Source organism: Lepus europaeus, chromosome 4, assembly GCF_033115175.1.
Source record: "Lepus europaeus isolate LE1 chromosome 4, mLepTim1.pri, whole genome shotgun sequence".
NCBI classification, from domain to species: Eukaryota; Metazoa; Chordata; class Mammalia; order Lagomorpha; family Leporidae; genus Lepus; species Lepus europaeus.
Genome location: NC_084830.1, coordinates 138494949 through 138517962, shown reverse-complemented (window position 1 = coordinate 138517962; position 23014 = coordinate 138494949). Strand labels below are relative to the sequence as shown.

Genomic DNA, 23014 nt, shown 5'->3' with positions numbered 1-23014 from the left:
AAGGCCCCGGCTGGCGCGACTCCTAAATTAATAATGTATGTAGCTGTGGGAAGAGCTCCCGGGGAGCCAGGGTGCGGAGGAAGCGTCCCTGGAAGGTGTCCTGGCGCGAGAAGGGTTACTGGGAGCCGCAGCCATCTTGCTGCCGAGGATGCTTTGTCCCCGGCTCCGGAGCCGGGTGAGCTCGGTGCAGGCCTGGGAGATCCCTTCTAAAGGCCTCTGCGGGCCCTGGCGGGGGCCCTCGCCACACCCTTCCCTGCGGTGGGCACGTCCAGTGCCCGGGGTTTGGCTCAGAAGCTCGGCGAATGGGGACAGAAGAAGGGACTATTTCTTCAGCACAGAGTCTGGGCTTGCTCTCTGGGGTCGCAGTGACACTCCGTGGTCTCCCTGGCACCCGGACCTCAGAGACCCGAGGTGCACTCTGTCTTTGGCGACATCTTACCCCAGTGTCTCCCCCGTGCCTGCCCCCCCCCCCCATGATACCCGTCTTCGCCTGGGTACTCAGCTCCTGTCCCTCTGTTTTCTCCACAGCAAGCCCCGCCCAACACGGACTGGCGCTTCTCTCAGGCCCAGCGACCCGGCACCAGCGGGTAGGTGACGGCTCCCCGCCCACCCTGCGGCATTTCTCAGCGCTGACGTGGGAGGAGGGGGAAGGGCTCCGCGCCTCCACAATGGCGCGCTGGGGGCTGGGACAAGGGTCCTGGAAGGAAGAGACGCCTACCCTGACTATTTTGAGCTCATCTGATACACTCGCCCTCCCCCGACCCTGTTGGCCCCCACAGCCACTTTTTCCCATCCCCTAAGGGTTTTCAAGCTGGTCTCTGGGTGGGGGAGCACATCCTGTACCCACCTGCGGCCCACGTCCCCTCCTCCCAATGCAGCTGGGCTCCCTCCTGCCGCGGGGACAGCCCAGCTGGAGAGGGGCCGGAGGAGGGCGGGCCTTCTGTCTCAGCCCTGTGTCAAGTTTGTGTCTCTCTGCTCTGTTTTTTTTTTTTTTTTTTTTAAATCCCCACATCCTCCTTAGCTTCTGTCTTAGATCAAGCTCTCTGCCTCTCCCTGTGTCGTCTCTGTCTCAGGGCTGCCGGTCAGCTTGTTGCCTCCTGGCCTTGCGCTGCGCCTGCCAGCAGCACAGGCACTCAGCACGCGTGCAAGGGACCCGTGTGTTCTTCCTTTTCCCCATCCCTGGCTCCTGGCTCTTGTCCTTGACCTCTTTTCTGTGTTGCCGCCTTCCATCGGGTCCTGGTGTTCTAGTGCCCTCCCCGCAGCCTTTGTTCACCTCCATGAATCACCTCCATGATTTCTGCTTCCCCTCATGGGTTCTTTTTGTCCTTGTCTCCTCTTACTCCTCCTCTCTGTGTCTGTCTGTCTCTCATTTCTTTGTGCTTGTGGGCAAGCGTGCGCGCGCACACACACACACACACACACGTGGGGGGAGGAGAGACTCTACACACACACATACACACACGGTGGGGGGAGGAGAGACCCTCCCTCCCCCTGCCCTGCACACACAGAGCCTTTGATCCCTGCTCTGCACTGAGGGCTCTTCCCTCCTGGCTGCCCCAGCTGCTCATTTCAATAAGGGAATGAGTTCCTGCTGAGACAGGAACCCCCTGTGGGAGTGGGGGAGGGAGGCCAAAGCAGCCAGCCCTTCAGTGGGTCTGAGGGCAGTGGGATGGGCCCTGGGCCAGGGCTCCCGGTTAGAAGCCAGCGGTCCGGAGGAGCCGAGCTGGTCCCAGGAGCCTGGGGAGAGAGGCGGGAGCTGGGCTGCCTTCCCCACCTCCTCCAGGCTCGGGCTCCCGCTGCCCACGTTGGCTGGCTGGCTGTGACAGATGCCGGGCTCCCTCCCTCGTCGCCCCTCCCAGCAGCAGCTGAGCCCTCCCCTCGCGGCCACCAGGGCTTAGGAGATCCTGATGTGGCGGCAGAGGTTCTGCTCCCAGACGTGCACAGTCCTGTCTCTGGTTGCAGGAATGCGAAGCATCCAACCAGGCCCCTACAAGGAAGCTTGGGCCGCAGCCCCCTCTTCCCTCAGCACCTTCCCTTAGGTTGTCTAATGAGTCAGCCATGTGTTCCATGTGCAGCGAACGTTCACTGACCATCTACTGTGCTAAACACTGGGCCATTAAAGTGAGCAAGGGACGGGATCCCTGAACTCACAGGCCTCAAGGCCAGCAGAGCAAACAACTTATCAAGAAATCACAGGAGGAAAACATGTAATTATAAAACCTAGTAAATTCTGCAAGGAAGAGGGTGATGTGAGTGTGGTGGAGGAGGGGTCAGGGAAGGCTGCCTGGAGGAGATGGCGTTTGCACAGACAGGATTGCTGCCCCCAAGGAGTATGTCGTGTTTTGAGGGAGACTAATATCAACCAGTAATCATGGAAATAAATACAAGGTCACAGGTGCTGGGAAGAGCAGTACCTCACATTTAGCAGGGTTTTAACTAGTCCAGGAGTGTGCGGACATGAGGCTGTCCTCAGAACAAGAATTAACCAGCTGAAGAAACAAAAGAAAGTGCATTCCAGGTAGAAGGCAAGAGCATATGCAAAGGCCCTGTGGTGGGGCCTGTGAGGATCATCGAAGTGGCAGAGTGTGGCTTCTTTGCTTCCATTCTGATGAGTGCATTGGAGTGAGCTTAGGAAGGGGGGAGGTTTCTGTTAGTCTAACCCTGCCTCCAGCCCTCCGCAGCTCCTCGGCCATCCCCTCCCTACCATCTTGTCCACTGCCTGCCACGCTCAATCTGATAAGGCACACTAGCTGCAGGCAAGGCTAGTGTTCTGCAGTAAACCTGATTCCGGTTCAAGCCAGTGCTGGGACACGCTGCCCAGACAGAAGGAAAAATGACTCACATTCTGAGGCCCCTGCCTGCCAAGTGCTCTCCTCCCTGCCGCTGGCCCTGCTCAGGTCAGCCTTTTGGCTTCTGGTCCCAACAGCTGTTGTCCCCAGCTCTGAGCCCAGCAAGTTGTTTCTCGCTCTTGGGGCTGTGTCGCAGGCACTGCGCCGAAGCTTCCCCAGCCGCTGCACAGAGAAGAGGGTCTCTATTTGGCTTCCTGTGCCCCAGCCTGTTCCCCTGGGATGGCTCCTCACTGCCACTGCTCAGCCCCGGCCCCTCCATGCTTCCTCTGAGAAGCACTGTCGCTCGCTCGCAGTGCAGGCAGTCGTCCAACGAGCAAATTGCAGCGTCTTTTTCTGCTTATAGAGTAATGCACATTCATTACAGAAGCATGAGAAATAAACGCGAAAAAAAACCTACCCATGATTTTACAATTTAAGAACTAGCATGAACTTCCTTTAACATGGAGAGTTCCAACACATACAAAAGCATAGAGAATGGCATAGTGATCTCACTGTTCAGCTTTTAAAAACAAACATTTATTTATTTATCTGTTTGAAAGGCAGGGAGACAGAGTTCTTCTGTCTGCTGCTTTGCTCCCCCCAAATGTCAGCGATAGCTGGGGCAGGGCCAGACTAAGCCAGGAGCCAAGAACTCCATCCTCGTCTCCCATGCCACTGGCAGGGACCCAAGGAATGCTGCATTCTCTTGTGCATCACTAGGAAGCTGGATGGGAAGTGGAGCAGGCAGGACTCCAGCTCAGGCGCTCTGATGTGGGATGAGGGCGACCCTAGCAGCAGCTTAATTCTGTGCGTCAGCTCCCACCCAGGATGCTTCTTTAAGATCCACATCGTGTGTGTGATTGAATACCTCTTAGCTCTCTTAAGCCCTTTTAGTGTAAAAATTTATTCTGTTTTTCTACAGTCTATTCATTGAATCATTAACATTTTAATATATATCTTTGCAAACTTTTTTCTTTATATAAACAACATCCACAATCTTTTCTTTTTAATCTAAACCAAATAAGCTGTTCACAAACTAATTCACACTTGGAACATCAAGAAGGTTTATTCCCAGGTAACTGCTGTTTTTTTTTTTTTTATAACATTTATTTATTTGAAATATGGTTAGAGGGAGGGAGAGAGAGAGAGAGAGGGAGAGATCTTCCATCTGCTGACTCACTCTCCAAATGGCTGCAGTGGCTGGGGTTGGGCCGAGTGGAAGCCAGGCACCTGGAACTCCATCCAAAGTCTCCCGTGTGAGGGCAGGAGCCCCAGCACCTGAGCCATCTTCTGCTCCTTTCCCAGGTGCATTGGTAGGGAGCTGGATGAGAAGCGAAGCAGTGGGACTCCGTGCTCTGATAGGGAATGACAGTGTCGTAGACTATGGCTTACCCAGCTGTGCCACTATGCCAGGGCACATATATGTATAGTTTTACATGTTAAGTCTTTTTTTTAGCTTTTATTTAATAAATACAAATTTCATAGGTACAGCTTTAGGAATATAGCAGTTCAGAGGCTAGGTCTTTTGTTACATTAAAAAAAAAAAAAAAAAGTAAATACAAAGTGGAGCCCGCATTATCTCCAGTTCTGGATGCTCTGTTTCTGATGGAGCCCAGGTACTTGGGTCCCTGTTGCACATATGGTTTCAGCCTGGCCTCAGCCTACTTCATGCCTCTGTCTCTCTCACAGCTCACTCTCCCTCTTTTTTAAGATTTATTTATTTATTTATTGGAAAGTCAGAGTTACACACAGAGAAGGAGAGGCAGAGAGAGAGAGAGAGATCTTCCATTGGCTGGTTCACTCCCCAAATGACCACTACGGCCAGAGCTGGGTGAATCCAAAGCCAGGAGCCAGGAGCTTCTTCCAGGTCTCCCACTCAGGTGCAGGGACCCAAAAACTTTGGCCATCTTCTACTGCTTTCCCAGGCTATAGCAGAGAACTGGACTTGAATCAGTGCCCACATGGGCTGGCAGCACTGCAGGTGGTGGCTTTACCTGCTACGGCACAGCATTGGCCCCTCGCTCTCTTTGAGAGAGATGGAAATAATAAACATTCTAAACAAAAAGAACAGCTCTGTGGCCTCCCAGAGCTCTAAGGATGAGAACAGAAACTTTACTGCCCACTCTGCCGCCCCACCGCTGCCCCAGCTCCTCTGTGACAGCTTCTCTGGTCTCCTCTTGGTCCTCAGAGGCACTGGCAGGCTGCCTGCTCTGCCTGCAAAGGCCTCTCCAGAACACGGCGCCTCATCTAACACGTGGTTTGACCCCTTAACCTTTTATTTTTTTATGTTGAAGATTTATTTTATTTATTTGAAAGGTAGAGTTAGATTATCTGTCTGCTGGTTCACCCCTCAAATGGCCGCAAAGGACAGGGCTGGACCAAACCAAAGACATGAGCTGGGAGCTGCTTCCAGGTCTCTAACATGGGTGCAGGGGCCTAAACACCTAGGCCATTTTCCGCAGCTTTCCCAGGCACATTAGCAGGGAGCTGGGTTGGAAGTGGAGCAGCTGGGACTTGAACTGGAGCCCATGTGGGATGCCAGTATCACAGGCAGTGGCTTTACCTACTACACCACAGTGCCGCTCCTCCCCCACAACCTTTTTTTTAGAAATGTTTCCCAAAAAATAAGAAGGAAAAGAAATGTTTTGTACCTATCAAAAAGTAGAAATGATAGTTTGATCACACCCAAATTCTCTTTACTCTTTGTACTTAGATTCATTAACTGTTACTATTTGGCACATTCATTTCATCTCTACCCAAACACGTTTACACCCACACTGTTTTTTCTGAACCGTGTGAAAGCAAGTTGCGAGCATCCTGAGTTTGGAATACTGCGTGTGTGCCTCCTAGGAGCAACGGCCTTCTCCCAGATAACCGTGAGGGTGGAAGAAGGCGAACGCAATGACACACGGTCCCCGGCCTGGAGCCGTAAATGTTCCCGGGACGTCCTGCCACTTGTTTCTTCATATCCTACACGAACCAGGGTTCAGCCCAAGAGCACAGTTTAGTCTGACACCCCCACCCTGTCTTGCTTGCTCGCTCGCTCTCATGTCATAGATATTTTTAAAGCACCTAGGCCGATTGTCTTTTAAAATGCCCCATAATCTGCGCTTCTCATTATTTGCTGATTGTTTACGCGTAGATTCAGGTTAAATGATCTTAGCAGGAGTATTCCAGCAGTGGTACTACAGCCTCCCACTGCATCACATCAGGGGTGATTTCTTTATGTTCGTAAAGATTTTTAGATTTATTTGAAAGGCAGAGTTAGGAGAGAGAGGGAAGAGATCTTCCTTTTGCTGTTTGACTGCCCCCCCCATGGCTGAAATGGCCAGGGGTAGGCCAGGCTGAGCCAGGAGCCAGAAGCTGCTTCTGGGTCTCCCACACAGGTGCAGGTGTCCAAGGACTTGGGCCATCTTCTGGTTTCCCAGGCCACAGCAGAGAGCTGGATTGGAAGTGGAGCAGCCAGGACTTGAGTGGGCGCCCATATGGGATGCTGGTGCTGCAGGCTGTGGCTTTACCCCCTATGCCACAGCACTGACCCCACAGCCAGTTCTTGAACCGGCACCCACACAGGATGCTAGCACCGCAGGCAGAGGCTTAACGTGCTATGTCAGCTCAAGTTTATTATTTTTTAGCATTTACTTTCAGTTATTTGAAAGGCAGAGAGAATGGGAGAGACAGAGATCTTCCATCTGCTGGCACACTCCCTAAATGGCTGCAATGGTCTGGGACTGGGTCAGGCCAAAGACAGGAACCAGAAGCTTCATCTGGGTCTCCCACATGGGTGGCAGGAGCCCAGGACTTGGGCCATCTTCCGCTGCTTTCCTAGGCATGTTAGCAGGGAGGTGACCGGATGCAGAGCAGCTGGGACTCTGATGCCGGATGGCAGCGTTGCAAGCGGCGGCCTCACCTGCTCGGCCGCGGCGTGAGCCCTGCGCCACCAGGAGATATTCGGTATTAGCTGGTTCTGCTATCAGTGTCATTAGATTTGTTCACCTCATGAAAGTGGTGTCCTCAGATCTCTGTAACACTTTAAAATATTTGTGAGTAATGAGTAATCTGAATTACTGTAGTTAGTATTTTGGTATTCAGGAAGAAGCCACTGGCAAGGCCCCCTGCCTTGAGTCTGTTTTTAGCTGGTGTTTACCAAAGGGCGACTTTTGGTCCGTCCTTCTGTTTGTTTAGCTGGCCTTCTCCTGCAAGGCACCTGGAGGGTTCATTTGGTTCCCCCAAGGAAGCCTAGACTGACCTCCGGACGCGGGCTGGGCGGGGCTCCCCTTCCATGTTGTGGCAGCCCCGCTCTTTGCCTGTGTGCATTTGTCACGGTGACGATTGCATCGTGTCACTGTTTATTATCAGGGCCTCAGTGGGCCCCGTGAGTACCAGAGATGGACTGCTTGTCATGTTCACAGATATTACCCAAGCGCCTAGCCCAGTGTCTGCCCACAGCAGTTACTCAATAGTTGTTAAATGCATAAAGAATCCCAGCTTTTCCCACTCTTGGGAGGGGAAGCCAGTTTCCTCCCTTCCCCTCCAACCCTAACTTTCCTATCTGTTCTCTGGGACAAGGCCGAGGTGACGTGCTGCAGCCACGGGCCCTATTTGAATTCTTAGGCCGAGCCTAGCTATTTGGGATGGGACCCCAGAGTGGAAGAAGCCATAGGCCAGGACAGAACCTGCCAACGTTGTCAGGAAGTGTTGCTGCTCACCCAATGTGAGCAAACACTCATGCATACTCTGAAAATTGCTTTTGAATTTGTGTTTGTTTATTTGCGAGTGAGAGAGAGAAAAATCAAGAGTGAACTCTGATCTGTGAGTTCATTCCCCACATGCTTGCAACAGCCAAGGCTGGGCCAGTCTAAAGCCAGAAGCCAGCAACTCAGTCCAGGTCACCCCTGTGGATGACGGGAACTCGGGAACAGGAGCCATCATGCAGCAGGCGTCATGCAGGAGGCGTCATGCAGCAGGAAGCTGGAGTGGAGCCGGGACTTCGGGGATGTGGGCATCCTGCGCGGTGTGTTAGCCGCTGCCTCAAGTGCTGCTCCTCACCACGCACTCCTGCTCCTGGAAGGCCTGCCCTGCCGCCTTCCCCTGGCACCAGCCCTCCCCTTCCTCTCCACCAGCCCTACCCACTCACCTAGACAACTATTGATAGAGGAACTTCTCTGTACCAGATGGTGCTAGCGTCTCTCTAATAGACTGCATCAGGGCACCCTCCCCATGCCCTACCCCCTGCAAATTAAAATAATCTAAACCTTCCATAGAAATTGTTACCCTGTGGGGCTGGCTCTGTGGCCTAGTAGGTTAAGCCTCTGCCTGGGGTGCCAGTTCATGTCCCAGGTGCTCCACTTCTGATCCAGCTCCCTAATGCACATGGGAAAGCAGTGGAGGCTGCTTGGGCCTCTGCAGCCACATAGGAGACTGGAGGAAGCTCCTGGCTTCAGATCGTCGCCACTCTGGCCAATGGGGCCATTTGGCCGACCAGAGGATAGAACATGTTTCTGTCTGTCTCTTTCTCTCTGTGTCTGTAACTCTGCCTTTCAAATAAATAAAGTCCAAAAGAAAAAATTGTCACTTCGGGAAACTCCAGATTGAGTTGGAAGTCTTTAGGGTTCTTTTATAGTTGAGTGTTTTTTACAGTTAGGAGTCACTTCACATTTTAAAAGGCATGGAGCTTCTAAGAGTCCTCAGCAGGTCCGGGTGCTTCAGGAGGAAGCAGGCAGAGGTCAGCGTGGGGGAGGAGCAGGTGCAATAGCTGTCATGGCGCCTGGTGAGCGCCCACAGGGCAGCCCCAGAGGTGGGAGCGCAGCAGAAGCACCTGACCCAGCTTGGGGCTTGGGATCCCCTCTAATAAATATCATTCGTGCGACTAAGGCAAAGGCTGGGGGCTGGGATTCTAAGGCAGAGCATCTGCCCAGACTTCTCAGGAAAGAAGGAGGTCCAGGACCAGGGAAGTGCTCCAGGAGGGTTTGCTGATAGAATGTTCTAGAGTCGTGCTGGAGTGCTCCTGTGACAGGAGTGGCAGGTGCTGGTTTGCCAGTCACAGTTCACTCTGAGGGAGAGATTAGATTGGCGTTCTAGAATTTTCGTTCTCCCTGCTGCAGGGTCGCTTGGGGTTCCCCCATCTTTCCCTGAGGCATCTCTAGATCCCCAGCCCTTTCTGTGGCTCTGGGAGGGGTGTCTCTGCCATGCCCCCTCAGGGGGGTCCTCAAGTGCGTTTGAGAGGGTAGGGAGCGGGTTGGGGATCTGGCTCCCCAGGGGTTGGGTCAGCACCTCCTACCTTGCTGAAAGGGGTGGGTGTTGGGCACAGGCTGGGAAGGGGCAGTAGATTTGGGGGCCCAGCTGGGGCTTGAGCTAGGCTGGTGGGGGAGACTCTGCTTACCACCCCACTCTCTCCCCAGCTCCCAAAATGGCGATGAAACCGGCACCTGGCCCAACAACCAGTTTGACACCGAGATGCTGCAAGCGATGATCTTGGCCTCGGCCAGCGGTAAGTAGTGGTGCTGTGTGCAGTGGGATGGATACCGGGGGTCCTGTTGTACATCCCACAGCCACCAGGCCCAGAGACTGGATCTCTTAGCTGGTCTGAGAGACCCACCTGTGACATAAAATCAGGGTGAGGAGCAGCAGAGGGGAGTTGGCTAAGAGAGGGGCATTAAGGAGACGCGGAGGGAGGGGGCAGGTGGCACCTGTGAGACCAGCTCTGGAAAGGGACAGCCCAGGCTGGGTCCTTCCCCTGCTGCTGAGTGTCCTCGTGACTGATCAGTCTGCTCAGGCTCTCTCAACCTCTTTCCTTAGCCAAGAAAATGGGGACAGTGTCCCCCAGGGGTTGTTGTGAAGATTAAGTGAGATGACATCGTACTGCCCAGAGTACTGAGCCTGGAACACGCAGCCCTCACACAGTGCGAGCCGGCCCCCTCTTGCTCTCTGCCCCTCCTGCAGGGCAGGATTCTCTTGTTCCACACCCAGATCCTCACCTGAAAGAGAGAGCCAGCCAGTGGAGGTTGTTCTAAAGAGCTAAAGAGGCTCTGCGCAAGGCCAGGGCGATGATGCCGTCAGGGCCTGCTCCCGGTCACAGGGGGGAGGGGCTGCTGGAGCGGCTCTCCCGGTTCTTTTCCTCAGCTTGGTATAGAAAGAAAAAGCCAGGAAGCAATCTGCAAAGAGGCAGAAGCTCTTATTCAGTTGGCAAGTGACAGAGAGAGCGTCTGGTCCCAGAGGAGACCCGAGTGGAGTGCTCGAGCGGGACACTGGCTTTGAGGCGGTGTCTCGGGTTTTTAAGGCGTTACTGTCTGTCCATTGGGTTATTCTGCTGGGGGTGCCCATTGGACAGGGGGTGTCACATATGTGTGTTGATTGGGGCTCGTGGAGATAGCAAGGGTCTCCTGGAGACTGTCTCCTTAGGGGCTCGGCCCCCGCTCTGCCAGCTCTGAGTGTGTGATGGAAGGCCACAAGGCCGCTCATGCAGCACAAGAAGCTATTAGTGGGGGAGAAGCCAGTTGGTCTGGAGACAGGCTTTGCAGCCACAGCTGACCCCCTGCTTGTGAGGGACGTTCTACCTATGTCTGAGGGCCCCACAGACTCCCTGCCCCGCTATCTGGCCTCAGTACCCAAGGGCACAGGCCCAGGAGGCGGGCCACTCGAGTCCTGGTGCCCCCCAACCAGTAGCTGGTTAGAAAGTTATTCACCCCCTCTGAGCCTTGGTTTCACTTACTATGAAATGGGCACAATATGAGGCAGGCATTGTGACATAGCGGGTAAAGCTGCCACCTGTAGTGCCGGCATCCCATATGGGTGCTGGTTCAGCTTTCTGCTATGGTCTGGGTAGACAGTGGAAGATGGCCCAAGTCCTTGGGCCCTTGCACTGGCGTGGGAGACCCGGAAGAAGTGCCTGGCTCCTGGCTTTGGATCAGCGCAGCTCCAGCCCTTGTGGCCATCTGGGGAGTGAACTAGTGGATGAAAGACCTCTCTCTCTCTCTCTCTGCCTCTGCTTCTCTGTAACTCTGCCTTTCAAATAAATAATTAAAAAAAAATGGGCACAATATTAAGAGCCCTCACTGTGATGTGATAAGGGCCAAATATAAGGTGTTCGGCACAGAATTGCCAGTGAGTAAGGGCAAGATACATGGTGGCTGTATTGAATGATTATCTTTTTTAATTAAAGACATTTAATAATCTGAAAGGCAGAGTTACAGAGGGAGAGGCAGAGAGAGAGAGAGAAATCTTCCATCTGCTGGTTCACTTCCCAAATGGCCACAATGAGCAATGCTGGGCCAGGCAGAAGCCAGGAACCTGGAACTCCATTCAGATCTTCCACGTGAGTGCAGGGGCCCAAGGACTTGAGCCGCCTGAAGTGCTGCTTTCCCAGACGCATTAACAGGGAGCTGGATGGGAAGTGGGGCAGCTGGGACTCAAGCTGGCGCCCGCCCATAGGAGATGTCGGCACTGTATGTGGCGCTTTAAGCCCCAGCCCCTTGATTCTCTTTATTGACCTGTGCATGATGCCTGTTAAAAAGGCCTGGAACAGCAAATCCTGGGCTTACAGGGAGGCTGGCAGAGGAGTAAGGCCTTGGCCCTGCGAGGTGTATGGAGAGCCCTGGGGCTGTAGCACACACCAGGGCTGGCGGGTGGAGACCCACATGAAGTCAGTACTCACTGAGATCACCCTGGGCACAGCTAAGCCAATGTTAGGTCCCTGGCTCGGCTGATCCTCTGAGCAGCACTGCACGGCAGGTCTGATTTTTACACCGGACAGGTGAGGCACAGAGAAGGCGCTGCCCAGAGGGCCCGGTTTTAAGCTGCAGAATTGCAGTTCTACCCATTCTACCCTCAAGTTCATATCCTTTCCTCTACAGTGGCCATGTCGGCCTTTGATTTTTTTTTTTTTTTTTTGACAGGCAGAGTTAGAGAAAGGTCTTCTTTCTGTTGGTTCACCCCCCCAAATGGCTGCTACAGCCTGCGCTGCGCCGATCTGAAGCCAGGAGCTTCCTCCTGGTCTCCCATGCGGGTACAGGGCCCAAGGACTTGGGCCATCCTCCACTGCCTTCCCGGGCCACAGCAGAGAGCTGAACAGGAAGAGGAGCAACTGGGATAGAATCTAGCGCCCCAACCAGGACTAGAACCCGGGGTGCCGGCGCCGCAAGGCGGAGGATTAGCCTAGTGCCGGCCGGCCTTTGATTTTTTTTTTAAGATTTACTTTTATTGATTTGAAAGGCAGAGTTACATAGAGGGAAAGACAGATCTTCTGTTGGTTCACTCCCCCAAATGGCTGTAACAGCCAGGGCTGGGCCAGACTGAACCAGGACTGGGAGCTTCTTCCAGGTCTCCCACATGGGTGCAAGAGCCCAAGTAGTTGGACCATCTTCCACTGCCTTCCCAGGTGCACTAGTGGGGAGCTGCATCGAAAGTGGAGCAGCTGAGACTTGAGCCAGCGCCCAAATGGGATGCTGGCATTGCGGGCAGTGCCTTAACCTCACTGAGCCGCGATGCCATCCCCCATGTCTGCCTGTAGGTGCAGCCTCGGCTTCCTTTGTACAGCTGAGGTGGGGGCTGTGTCAGGTCCATGAGGTCATCGCATCTGGCATTGCCAAGGCAACTGCAGGCAGGACCCAGAATTCAATAAATCTATAGCAGGCTAATTTTCAGTGTGATCATTTTGCATGTCGCACGGACACTCATAAAAATCCAAATGGCCCTTGGCAGAAAAAAAGCTTCCGCACCCTGGTAAGCCCTGTTCCATCAGAGTCTCAGGTGAATAGCAAGCTCTGTTCCAGCGGAAGTGCACCCTCCAGGCACACTGTCCTAAAACCTGACTCCTCCACCCGCCATTCCAGTGTAGCTGGGCACCTGCATTTTCCTTCTCTCAACTGGCAGCCCTACTGCAGAGGTGAGGTTACAGGAGGCCGGGCCTGTGGCTGCTGAGAGGAGGAGGAGCTGAGAGGCTGCAGGGGCTGCCCCCTGCCAGACAGAGCAGTCCCGGGGCAGGAAGGCAGACTCGAGTCCAGGGAGGCAGGTGTGGGGCAGTGGCCAAGCGAGGCTGTGAACAGGTCGATGGGACTGCTGCAGCCTTGCGCCTGGGGGGCGGGGCGGGGCGGGGAGGCAGGCTTGCTAGCCTAAGTCCAGATGTTAAAAACAGAATTGCAATCAGTATTTATAGCCCAAAACTCTGCTCTGCTGTCAGGACTCCGCCCTGCTGGCCCACACAGGGCCTGACCCCAGGCCAAGCCTGGGCCCTGGGGGTTGGACCGTGGGGGTGGGGGTGACAGGGTCACACTTGCTTTCACACCCGCTTCCCAGCCTTGGAAGCAGAGAGGTTCCTGGAGGCTGGCCCGGCCCGTGGGGCTGCGGAAGGGGGCAGGGAAGGAGGAGGGGGAGAGCCACCCTCAAGAGGTTTCTAAATAAACATCCTGGGGGAGGTGTGCTCTCAAGGAGCCTGCGGTTTGCAGCTCAGCCAGCTCCAGGCCAGCTGAGTTGCCTCCCTGCCTCCCAGGCTGCTCCGGAGCGGCCCTCTCAGGCCCGACCAGGTGAGGCAGAGCCAAGTCCCCCAGTGGATGCTGGCACCAGGGAGGAGGTGAGCAGCACCCTCACCTGGACCAAGAGACACCCTGGGCCCTTCCCAGCCGTGGGTCTTCAGGTGGGAAGTGTACAGGCACTGATGGCACACAGGGCCAGAGCTGGCACCCGGCTTCTTCCCCTCACATCTACAGGTGGGGAAACTGAGGCCAGAGTCATGCAGCTTTGGCCAAGGCCACACAGCTCTGTGATGGCAGAGCTGGCCAGACAGAGCCCTCATGGCCATCTGTAGCTCCCATACCCTGCACTTCCGCATCTCCTCTCCCTCCTGGTCTGCCCAGCTTGACTGCGGCCCACGAGAGGTCCAGGGGCTGACGTGGTCACGCTGGCCCACTTGGCATGCTTCTCAGAAACGTGGGGTGCACCCAGGATGGGGAGCCCTTGCTGCCTTCCTCTGCCCGGCTTCCAGGCGTTTCTTCCCCTCTCTCTTCTAGGATCCCCGGTGCGAAATGAGGCCCTCTCCGTCGCGCTCCCTGGCGCCGCGGAGGTCCCTGCGGCCGCCCCTAAATCACTCTGGAATGCTGGCGCTTTGAAGCCGGATCGGAGCCCCTCCCCCCCCCCCCCCCAGGCTGGAGGAGGCCTGGCGGCGGGGGCCGGGGCACAGGGGACCCGCTGCCTCCTGGAGTCGATTAGGGAAAGCAGGGAAATGTCAGCGGAATGAATGGGAGGGCGGAGGGAAGGGGGCGGCCCGAGGAGAAGGAAGTGGCCGCTGCTGCCTCCCTCCGGCGCCCACTTCCCTGCCCCAGGGAGGCCCCCAGCTCAGGGGTCGACCGAGGGGCTTGACGCAGGCCTGGAAACCTGAGCGCCGCGGGCGCATCGCTTCCGCTCTCTTCCGCCCTCCCCCTCCCCCGGCGGGCGCTGACAGTATTTCCTGCCTGTCTCTTTCCCAATCCCTGGTTCGTGTCCCAGGATTACTCAGCCTCTCCGGCTGTGGTCACAGTCTCCCAGGGTCTAGGGTGGGGTCTGAGCGAGGCTAGGGGGAAGCTCTCCCGCCAGCGCCAGGCCTGGGGCTTTAACTCTTTCCCTGCCAAAGAGGATTTCAGTGCCTCCAGCAGGGAGCTCTAAGGCCTCGGACGCCGGCCCCGCCCCCAGTCCAGGAGAGTGCGGGGTGGAGGTGACCGCAGGCTGGAGGAGGGAGCGCAGCTGCTGAGGATCGGAGAGCACGCGCTGCACGAAGCGCAATCCCTTAGCCCTCCCGAGGCGCCAGCGTTGCACCCTAGCAGGTAAAGCCATGCCTGCGACCCTGGCATCTCACTTGGGCACCGGGTTCGAGTCCCCGCGGCTCTACTTCTGATCCAGCTCCCTGCTAATGGCCTGGGAAGTGCAGCAGCAGATGGCCCAAGCCCTTGCCCCCCTGCCACCCACTTAGGAGTCACACCCAAAGCTCCTGGCTTCGGTCTGGTCCAGCCCAGGCTGTTGCTGCCCCTAGGACGGTGAAGATCCCCTCCCTACCCTCCCCACCCCCCCTGCCGCGACTCTGATTTTCAAATACATAAATGTCTCTTTTAAAAAAAATCCTCCCAGAAGCCCTATGAAATAAGCACTTCTGTGCTTCTCAACCTTTGATGGACAAGCATCCCCTGCGGAGCGCCTTAGAATGCAGATTCTGAGGCTGCACTTTCCACGGCTCCCAGGTGTGCCTGAGCTAGGGCCAGGCTGAGCACTCTTTTTTTTTTTTTAAAGAAAAAATTTTAAAAAGATGTATTTATTCATTTGAAGGGCAGAGTTAGAGGGGTGGGAAGAGAGAGCTTCCATCTGGTAGTTCACTCACCAAATAGTCCATCTGAAGGCAGAAGCCAAGAGCTTCTTCCAGGTTGCCCACATGGTTGGCAGGGACCCTAGTACTTGGTCCATCTTCGGCTGCTTTCCCAGGCACATGAGCAGGGAGCTGGATCGGAAGTGGAGCAGCCAGGACACCATCTGGCATCCGTATGGGATGCTAGTGCCATGGCGCTGGCCCCCAGGCTCAGTACTTCTCAGGCCCTGGTTTCTTCTGAACAGTGGGCAGTGGGGCTGGAGGTGCTCTGGGGGGCTCCCTGAGCCCATGTCTGCACTGTGCCCAAGACGTCTGGCCCTGGACCCCTCGTCTTAGCCTCATACACACGGCTCACCCCTGTCTCCTCTCCATCTGCTTCACCCTCACAGTGCGGATTAGGTCCAAGCTGGAGGTGGTGGTGGTGCCCATGTCCTCTCACGTCTGTTTAGATAGACCTAGGGCTGAGCCGCACTCTAGCGTGCCCTGTCTGGTCTGACCTCAGGCTAGGCTTCTACCGTCTCTCAGCCTTGGCTCCCTCTTCTGCAGTGGGGCTGCGGCCACATCCCTTACCGACGTGTGAAACTTCCAGCAAAGTGCTTGGCTCAGGGTGGGCAGTCGAACGCTATTAGCAAATGGAACTCCTGACTCCCCCGTTGGTGCCAGGCACTGGTTGGAGAGGACAGGAGTGTGAACAGACCACGGTGGCTGCCCTGGGCTAGCGTGGAAGCCAGGGGCTCCTTGGAGAAGGGCTAGGGCAAGGGTTTGGGCGCCAGCGAGCACCCAGCATGCATCAGGCACATTCCAGCTACTCCACATACAGCTTCTTATCTGCTCTCAGCCAGACCAGGACAGGCAGATGCTATTATCACCCCTGTTCTGCAGGTCAGAAGACGTAGGGAGCGTAGGCAGACTTGTTCCGGCTCAGAGCCAGCAAGAAGAAGAGCTAGAACTCGCAGGGATCCAGCCAAGGGGCTCTTACCCCAGAGCCTTGTCAGTGATCCCTGTGCTCCCCGTGTTCGGTGTGGTTGGGGCCTGGGGTGCTTCGCAGGCATCGCCAAGTCCTTGTGGCAACAGAGGAGGACTCAGGGGGACCCTCAGTTAGCACCTGCCATCTGACCGGAACTTGGTGTGTCTGCAGAAGCTGCTGACGGGAGCTCCACCCTGGGAGGAGGCGCCGGCACCATGGGCTTGAGTGCCCGCTACGGACCCCAGTTCACCCTGCAGCACGTGCCTGACTACCGCCAGAACGTCTACATCCCTGGCAGCAATGCCACACTGACCAATGCGGCTGGCAAGCGTGATGGCAAGGCCCCGGCGGGAGGCAACGGCAACAAGAAGAAGTCGGGCAAGAAGGAGAAGAAGTAACGTGGAGGCCATGTGGAGGCCGGGCGGGGAGCCAAACGGGGCGGTCTCCCTCACCCCCAGCCAGCCTGAGAGCCACGGGGCGGCCTCCCCCTCCCCAGCCAGCCCAGCCTCTCCCTACCTGTACCCAGGCCTCAGAATTTCAGGGCTCACCCCCAGCATAGTGGTTGGGGCCAAGGCCATGCTCCCCTTGGGAAACAGAAACAAGTGCCCAGTCAACACCCCCCCTCTGTGCCCCCAAGGGGTTGAATATGCAAAGGGAGTTCTGCTGGAACCCCCATCCAATCAATTGCAGTCCCGTGGGGGTAGTGGGGTTAGTGTAGATACCGAGAACCATTTGCAGCACCCAGTTTAGTTACAGCTGAACTCCATCTTCCAAATCAATCGGGCCCATCCATCCCCGCCTCCAGCAGTTCCCCCCCCTGAGTAAGGTCATTGGGGTGTTGAGGTACCAGGTGACCTAAGCGTTGGGAAAGGCATCATGAGCTCATGGCCTCTCCTCCAACTCTGTCTTCCCCCAAAGCATGGTTTGGTGCCAGTCCTTGCACCTCCTTCCGGAGGCTGAGAGCCAGTGCCCAAGTTTTGGGGGACCTGGTCACCATCCCCATGGTACTGACGCATGCTGGATTTAGCGAGGGCATTTTGCTGCCAAGCCTCTTCCCAAAGCCCTGGGGAGCAGTTTTTTGTTCTGTTTTTCACTGTTTGATGTTCCAACTGCATGCTGTGACTTCCTACACCCGCCTCCAACCAGAGACTCCATTGCATGCTCCGAGGCAGCACGGGGTGGGAAGGTAAGGAAGGGGAGTGTGTGTACATGGATGGGGGGATGGACAGAGCTCAACCCGTCGACCAGCCGGGTGTGTAGGAGGCTCTGTATGTCCCCAGGGTACTTCCAAGATCCCCAGATTCCAGCCCTGACCAAGCACTGGGCTGGACCCTCCCCTCCCACAGAAGGCTCAGCCCAGGGAACCACATTTGGGCTGAGTTAGCAGGACCAAGGGATTTAAACTGGCATTTCAGTCCAAGGAAGCTCTGAGTAGGTTTAGGACCAGGTCCCCAGGAATCACAGGGACCTCTGTGGGTGCTGGGTACTCCACAGGTACCATTGTGGAAGGGGCTGTGCAGCCCCAGCCGGGAGGGCCAGCCAGGCCATTCTTGGTCCCTGGGTTGGGGAGACAAGGAGCTAGAGCAGGGACCAAGTGGACCGCGAGTCTCAGCCCAGGATGGGGCTGCACCACTGGGCTCCTTGACTCCTCAAACCACGGTCTTTCACCTTGCCAGGTGCCATCTCTTCTCTGTCAAGGCCACTGCCCGGGCCCCCAGTTCGCCCCCTAGTGGCCAGAGCCTGGTTAAAGTCCCCCAGTGCCTCCTTGTGCATAGGCCCTCCTCTGCCCACCCCCTTCTGCCCCGGGGGTCCCGTGCGAACAGCGGGGCTTCGAGGAGAGAACCCCCCCACCCCGGCCCTTACAGTAGAGTAGTGCCCCCTCCCTCCCTGGCTGGTGTAGAATAGCCAATAGTGTAGTGCGGTGTGCTTTTGCGTGACGGCGAGCGGGCAGCGGGCGGCGGGCTCCGCGCGGCCGTCTGTCCTTGAACCTGCCCGCGGCGGCCCGTGCTGTGTTTTGTGCTGTGTCCGCGCGCTGCGGCGGCCCCTCCCCCATACTGACGCCTTCTATAAGCGCTTCTCTCCGCATAGTCACGTAGCTCCCACGCCCTTCCTGTATCTCACGCAAGTTTTATACTCTAATATTTATATGGCTTTTTTTCTTCGAAAAATAATAAAAAGGTTTCTTCTGAAAGGTTGAACGTTTGTGTAAGAGACGGATGTCCGTGGTGGCTTGAGAGGCGCCTGGTGGGAGCAGAGAGGATTCGGGTGGCGCGCGGTGTTGGCCTCGCGTGTCCTTGTTTTTGCGCGTGTAGCCCTGTGTGTGGATTGCGTGTGTGAGCGCGCGCGCGCGTATGGTGGTTCTCTATGGCTATGCGTGCTTGCAGAGCCGAGCGCCGTCGGCTGTAGCTGCTTGGGTGGATCGGCACTCTGCGGTGCACAGGCGGCCCGCGGGGGCAGGGAGCTTGCAGAGCGGCGCGTGCGTGGAACAGCGGGCTGTGCGGGGGGCGCCTGCCGCTGTCTCCAGGCAGAAGAGGGCGCGGGCGGGGTGGCGGCGCGGGCAGCGCTGGGTGCGGGTAGAGGATGTTTCCCTGGCTCATGCCCCCTTTCCCCGTCGCCGGAGTGGAAGAGGATGCTGCGATGGTCGAGTCTGTACCGTGGGTCTTAGTTCCCCGACCTGGGAGTTGCCTTCCCGCCCGCCTCTCTGCGGCAAAACCGGAGCCATCGCAGGGCCCCTCCTGTGTTGCGCAGGTGGAGGGGGCTGGGAGGGCGAGCAGGAAATGAGATGGCCCGCAGGCCCAGATCGCCCTCCCTCCTCTCGCCCGGCCCCCTCTGGCTGTGCGGGAACGACGGGGGGAGGGGCGGGAGAGGAGAAAGCCAGAGTGACCCGGCTCAGTCGCCGGGAGGGTTAGGGAGGGCTCGCCAGCGGGCAGGACCCGAGGCGGCCGATGCTCTCCGCAGGCGGGGCACGCGTCCTGCCAGCTCGTGTGTTGTCATGGAAACCAAGCCTTCCGAGCAAGCACGGGGCGACTTTCCTCGCGTGGGAGGAAGGGTGGCGTGCGCGGTTGCCGAGACGGCGGCGGCGGCGCTGCGCAGGGGTGGGTGCCCGGCGCCTGGGTTCTATTCCAGGCACGGCGGCCGGCCGGCCGGGCGCGCGAGCAGCTGCGGTGCGTGCCCTAATTGGTATGTGTGCCTGAGAAGCCCCGAGCCAGAATCGGCGTGGCCACTGGAGGAGAGCAAGGGCGGAGGCCGGCAGCCCACCCCCACACCTCCGGCCACACTGGGGAGGCAGCTGCCCAGGTCCCAGGGCTATTTCAGGCGCTTTTATTTCTGGTTGCAGGGCCTGCCCGTCTGCGCCAGGCCTGCTGGCGGCTCCAAGGTTTCTTTGTGCGGGCCACGATGTGCTCCGGCAAGGCTGGCTGCGGGTGGCAGGTCGTGTGGAGCATGACCTAGCGTCTGACCTCCGGTGGGCATGCTAAGGCTTCCATCGCGGGGGAAGCCCCCAGGGTGGCCTGGGGCCACCGACAGGGCTGTGGTTGTCGAAGACTGTGCAAACTGGGAAACCCCAGAGGCCTACATGGGTGGTACTGAGGGTGGCCACTCAAGCCAACCCCTGTCGAAGAGGTGGGCCTGGTGAGGCCACAGGTGGAGGGGGCGTGCTCCGGGGAGGTAGTTCTCGCGGGATTGGGGATTGGTGGTATAAAGCCCGACAGGCAGGCCGGCGCCGTGGCTCACTAGGCTAATCCTCTGCCTGCGGCGCCGGCACACCGGGTCGGGTGTAGTCCCGGTCGGGGCGCCGGATTCTGTCCTGGTCGCCCCTCTTCCAGGCCAGCTCTCTGCTGTGGCCCGGGAGTGCAGTGGAGGATGGCCCAAGTCCTTGGGCCCTGCACCCCATGGGAGACCAGGAGGAGGCACCTGGCTCCTGGCTTTGGATCAGCGCAGTGCGCCGGCCGCGGCGGCCACTGGAGGGTGAACCAACGGCAAAGGAAGACCTTTCTCTCTGTCTCTCTCTCACTGTCCACTCTGCTGTGGACACGCTGGCGGCGTTCGCCCGGCCTTGACTTGTGAACCTACAAAACGGTAAACTCATGACCTTCCCTAAGTAGCCGGTGTTAAGCTAATAGAGAGCGTCGCAGCTATATAACCTAAACCTGCAGCCGCCGGCTTCCAACTGGTTACCTAGCGTTTGTGGGGCTGGGGGGGGGGGGCTCAAAGGCCCGAGCGGAGCGTTGGCGGGAGCCAGCCGGCTGTGCCCAGAGTGCAGTGGAGAGGTGGTTTGGAAAGGCCTGGCTGAGGACGCCTGCTAGGCCTGGACACAACGCCGTGGCGACCTGGCTGTGCGGGGTCCTCGTGCACACGCCGTGGGGTTGGCTGGGTGGACATGGTGGACATGTTTGTCGGCAGCTGAGGATTGCTGGCTGCTTACAGTGAGAATCGGGAGCAAGATGGGGAAATTCACCGCCTGGGCCGGGGAGGCCTTGGTTTAGGACAGGAAAGAGAGACCATTTGGTAAAGACCACCGCTAAAAGCAACCTTGGGCCTTAATGGGCAAAACAGTGGGAGAAAGACACCCCCCCCCCCGGTCATTTCAGAGATCTTGGAGGCTGCCAGGCCTGGCCCAGCAATCGGGAGGGGCAGAATCCTTTCAGGAAAAGGCCCCTGGGTCACGCTGCTCACCCCGGGCCAGCTCCTACTCTGGCTTGCTGTTGAGGTGCTCCCTGGCCCCTACACCCTACAGCCTCCATTCAGCGTGCCCAGGTGTGGCTTATGCTGGCCGCAGACCTCACCATCCGCCTCCACCTGCCGCTAGTTTTAGCTGGTGGGGTCATGGCGGCTTCCATGGAGATTTCAAGTCAAAGCCTGGGAGGCCAGGCAGAGCTGTTTGCAGGGCTGGAGCCCCTAATGGGTGATGCCCCAGGAAGGTAAATGGGCCAGCAAAGCGGAATGCGAACCTGGGAAAGCCGCAACACCTGTGTGCAGCCTCCCAACAGCCCCGTGACTGGGGACAGCTGTGGAGGCATAGAAGCCTGCACCTGTATCTCACAGGATGCCTGGACCCCTTGGGAAGGGTACAGGCAGAGACCAGTAGCAGGGGCACCACCTGCACAGTGCCAAGCATAAATACGTGGTCTGAGCCACTGCGGACCCCCCCACCAGGGCAGCACCTGGTGCAGGTGCAGAGGAGACTGCAGCCTGTGAGAAGTGGGGCAAGGACCGTGAGCACCAGGGCGGCAGGGGAGGGAGGCGCTCCCTGCCCAGGCTGTTGGGTGCCCAGCTGTGACAGTGTGCTTCCAGTGCTGGATTTGGGACTTGAGGATTGATGCCTGCTCTGCAGGCTTTTGGGCTTGGTTTCGTCCAGTTTTATTTTTTTTACTGTCGCCTCCTTTTGGAATGGAAACATATCCCTTCTGCGTGTCACGCCACTGTATCTTGGGAGTATGTAACTTTGCTTTTGTGTAGACTCGGGTTTGCCTTGAGTTGACGGGACCTGTACTGAGTTGACACTTTGGACCAGTTCATTGGTGATGGAAAGACTGTGTTGCATGTGACAAAGGCCATGTGTTTGGGGTGGGGGGGCTGGGGCTGGAATACCATGGTTTGAATAGGATTTAGCTGCTGCCCTCAGATACATGTTTAAACCCCCAAATGCTAAGTTACTGGTACTGAGAGTGGATACTTAGTCTGATGATGTTGGGGTGCCTTGTGGGAAGTTCTTTAGTCAGTGGAGGTGTGCTATCTGAAGGTAGTTCTCGGGAGAGGGCTGCTTCTAAGGGCTCAGTTGGGCATAGCTACTCTGCTTCCTGGCTCGCTGTTACTGTTCGTCAGCACAAGTTGGCTAGTGCATCCTCTCGCCTCACCAGATGTCTACTCAGTCTCAGAATGTCCATCTTTGGGATCATAATGTGAAATAAGCTTTCCTCCCAAGTAGCCTGTGTTAGGTGTTCTGTTGTAGCAATCAAAAGCTAATACAGGTGGGGATGGGAACATGGGAGATGGTTCTGTCAGCAAGACACACAGGTTGCAACAGGAGACCGCGACATTCACAGGGCATGGGAGGCCAGGGCGTTCAGGAAAAGGGCTCCCGCGTGGCACTGTGGCTAAGTGGGTAAGGTTGCTACTTGCAGCCCCAGCATCGCACATGGGTACCGGTTCAATTCTGAGTCAGCTCCCTGCTAATCAGCCCAGGAAAGAAGCTGGGGATGACCCTGGTGCTGGGGCCCCTGCACCGACACGAGCGGGTGATACTCTTGGCTCAGTTGGCCCAAACCTGGCCATTGAAGCCATTTGGAAAGTGAGCCAGTGGACGGAAACTTTTTTTTTTTTTTTTTGACAGGCAGAGTGGATAGTGAGAGAGACAGGGAGAAAGGTCTTCCTTTTTGCCGTTGGTTCACCCTCCAATGGCTGCTGTGGCCGGCACGTCGTGCTGATCCGGAGCCAGGTGCTTCTCCTGGTCTCCCATGCGGGTGCAGGGCCCAAGCACTTGGGCCATCCTCCACTGCATTCCCGGGCCACAGCAGAGAGCTGGCCTGGACGAGGGGCAACCAGGATAGAATCTGGCACCCCAACTGGGACTAGAACCCGGTGTGCCGGCGCCGCAAGGCGGAGGATTAGCTTGTTAAGCCACGGCGCCGGCCTTTTTTTTTTTTTTTTGGAAACTCTTACTTTCAAACAAATGAATAAGTCTTTAAAGGGGAGGGGTCTCCAAGTGAAAAGGAAGCAACGTGGAGATGAACTGAGTACCGACTCTCCTATCGGGGCAAATGGCCCTGAGGACAGCTCTGGCAGGGCAGCAGCTCCATCTTAATCATCCCCAGGACAGCCAGGTGTCAAGGCAGGAAAGCAATAGAGGCACCTGGACCAGAGTGGCAGCTCAGAAATTCACCAAGGAGACGAAGG

General features: G+C 57.0%; 1 protein-coding gene across 22 annotated transcripts in view; it reads left to right on the top strand.

Moving 5' to 3' along the window:
- The window catches only part of LOC133757960 (protocadherin gamma-C5), a 180839-nt gene extending 162528 nt beyond the window's left edge, over positions 1 to 18311 (top strand). For all 22 annotated transcript variants that reach the window (XM_062188955.1, XM_062188952.1, XM_062188949.1 and 19 more), the window contains 3 exons: positions 529 to 587; positions 9230 to 9318; positions 16292 to 18311. In XM_062188955.1, coding sequence (XP_062044939.1) covers positions 529 to 587; positions 9230 to 9318; positions 16292 to 16518 — 375 coding nt within the window. In that variant the 3' untranslated portion in view covers positions 16519 to 18311. The remainder of the gene's footprint in view (positions 1 to 528; positions 588 to 9229; positions 9319 to 16291) is intronic.
- The last annotated feature ends 4703 nt before the right edge of the window (positions 18312 to 23014 follow it).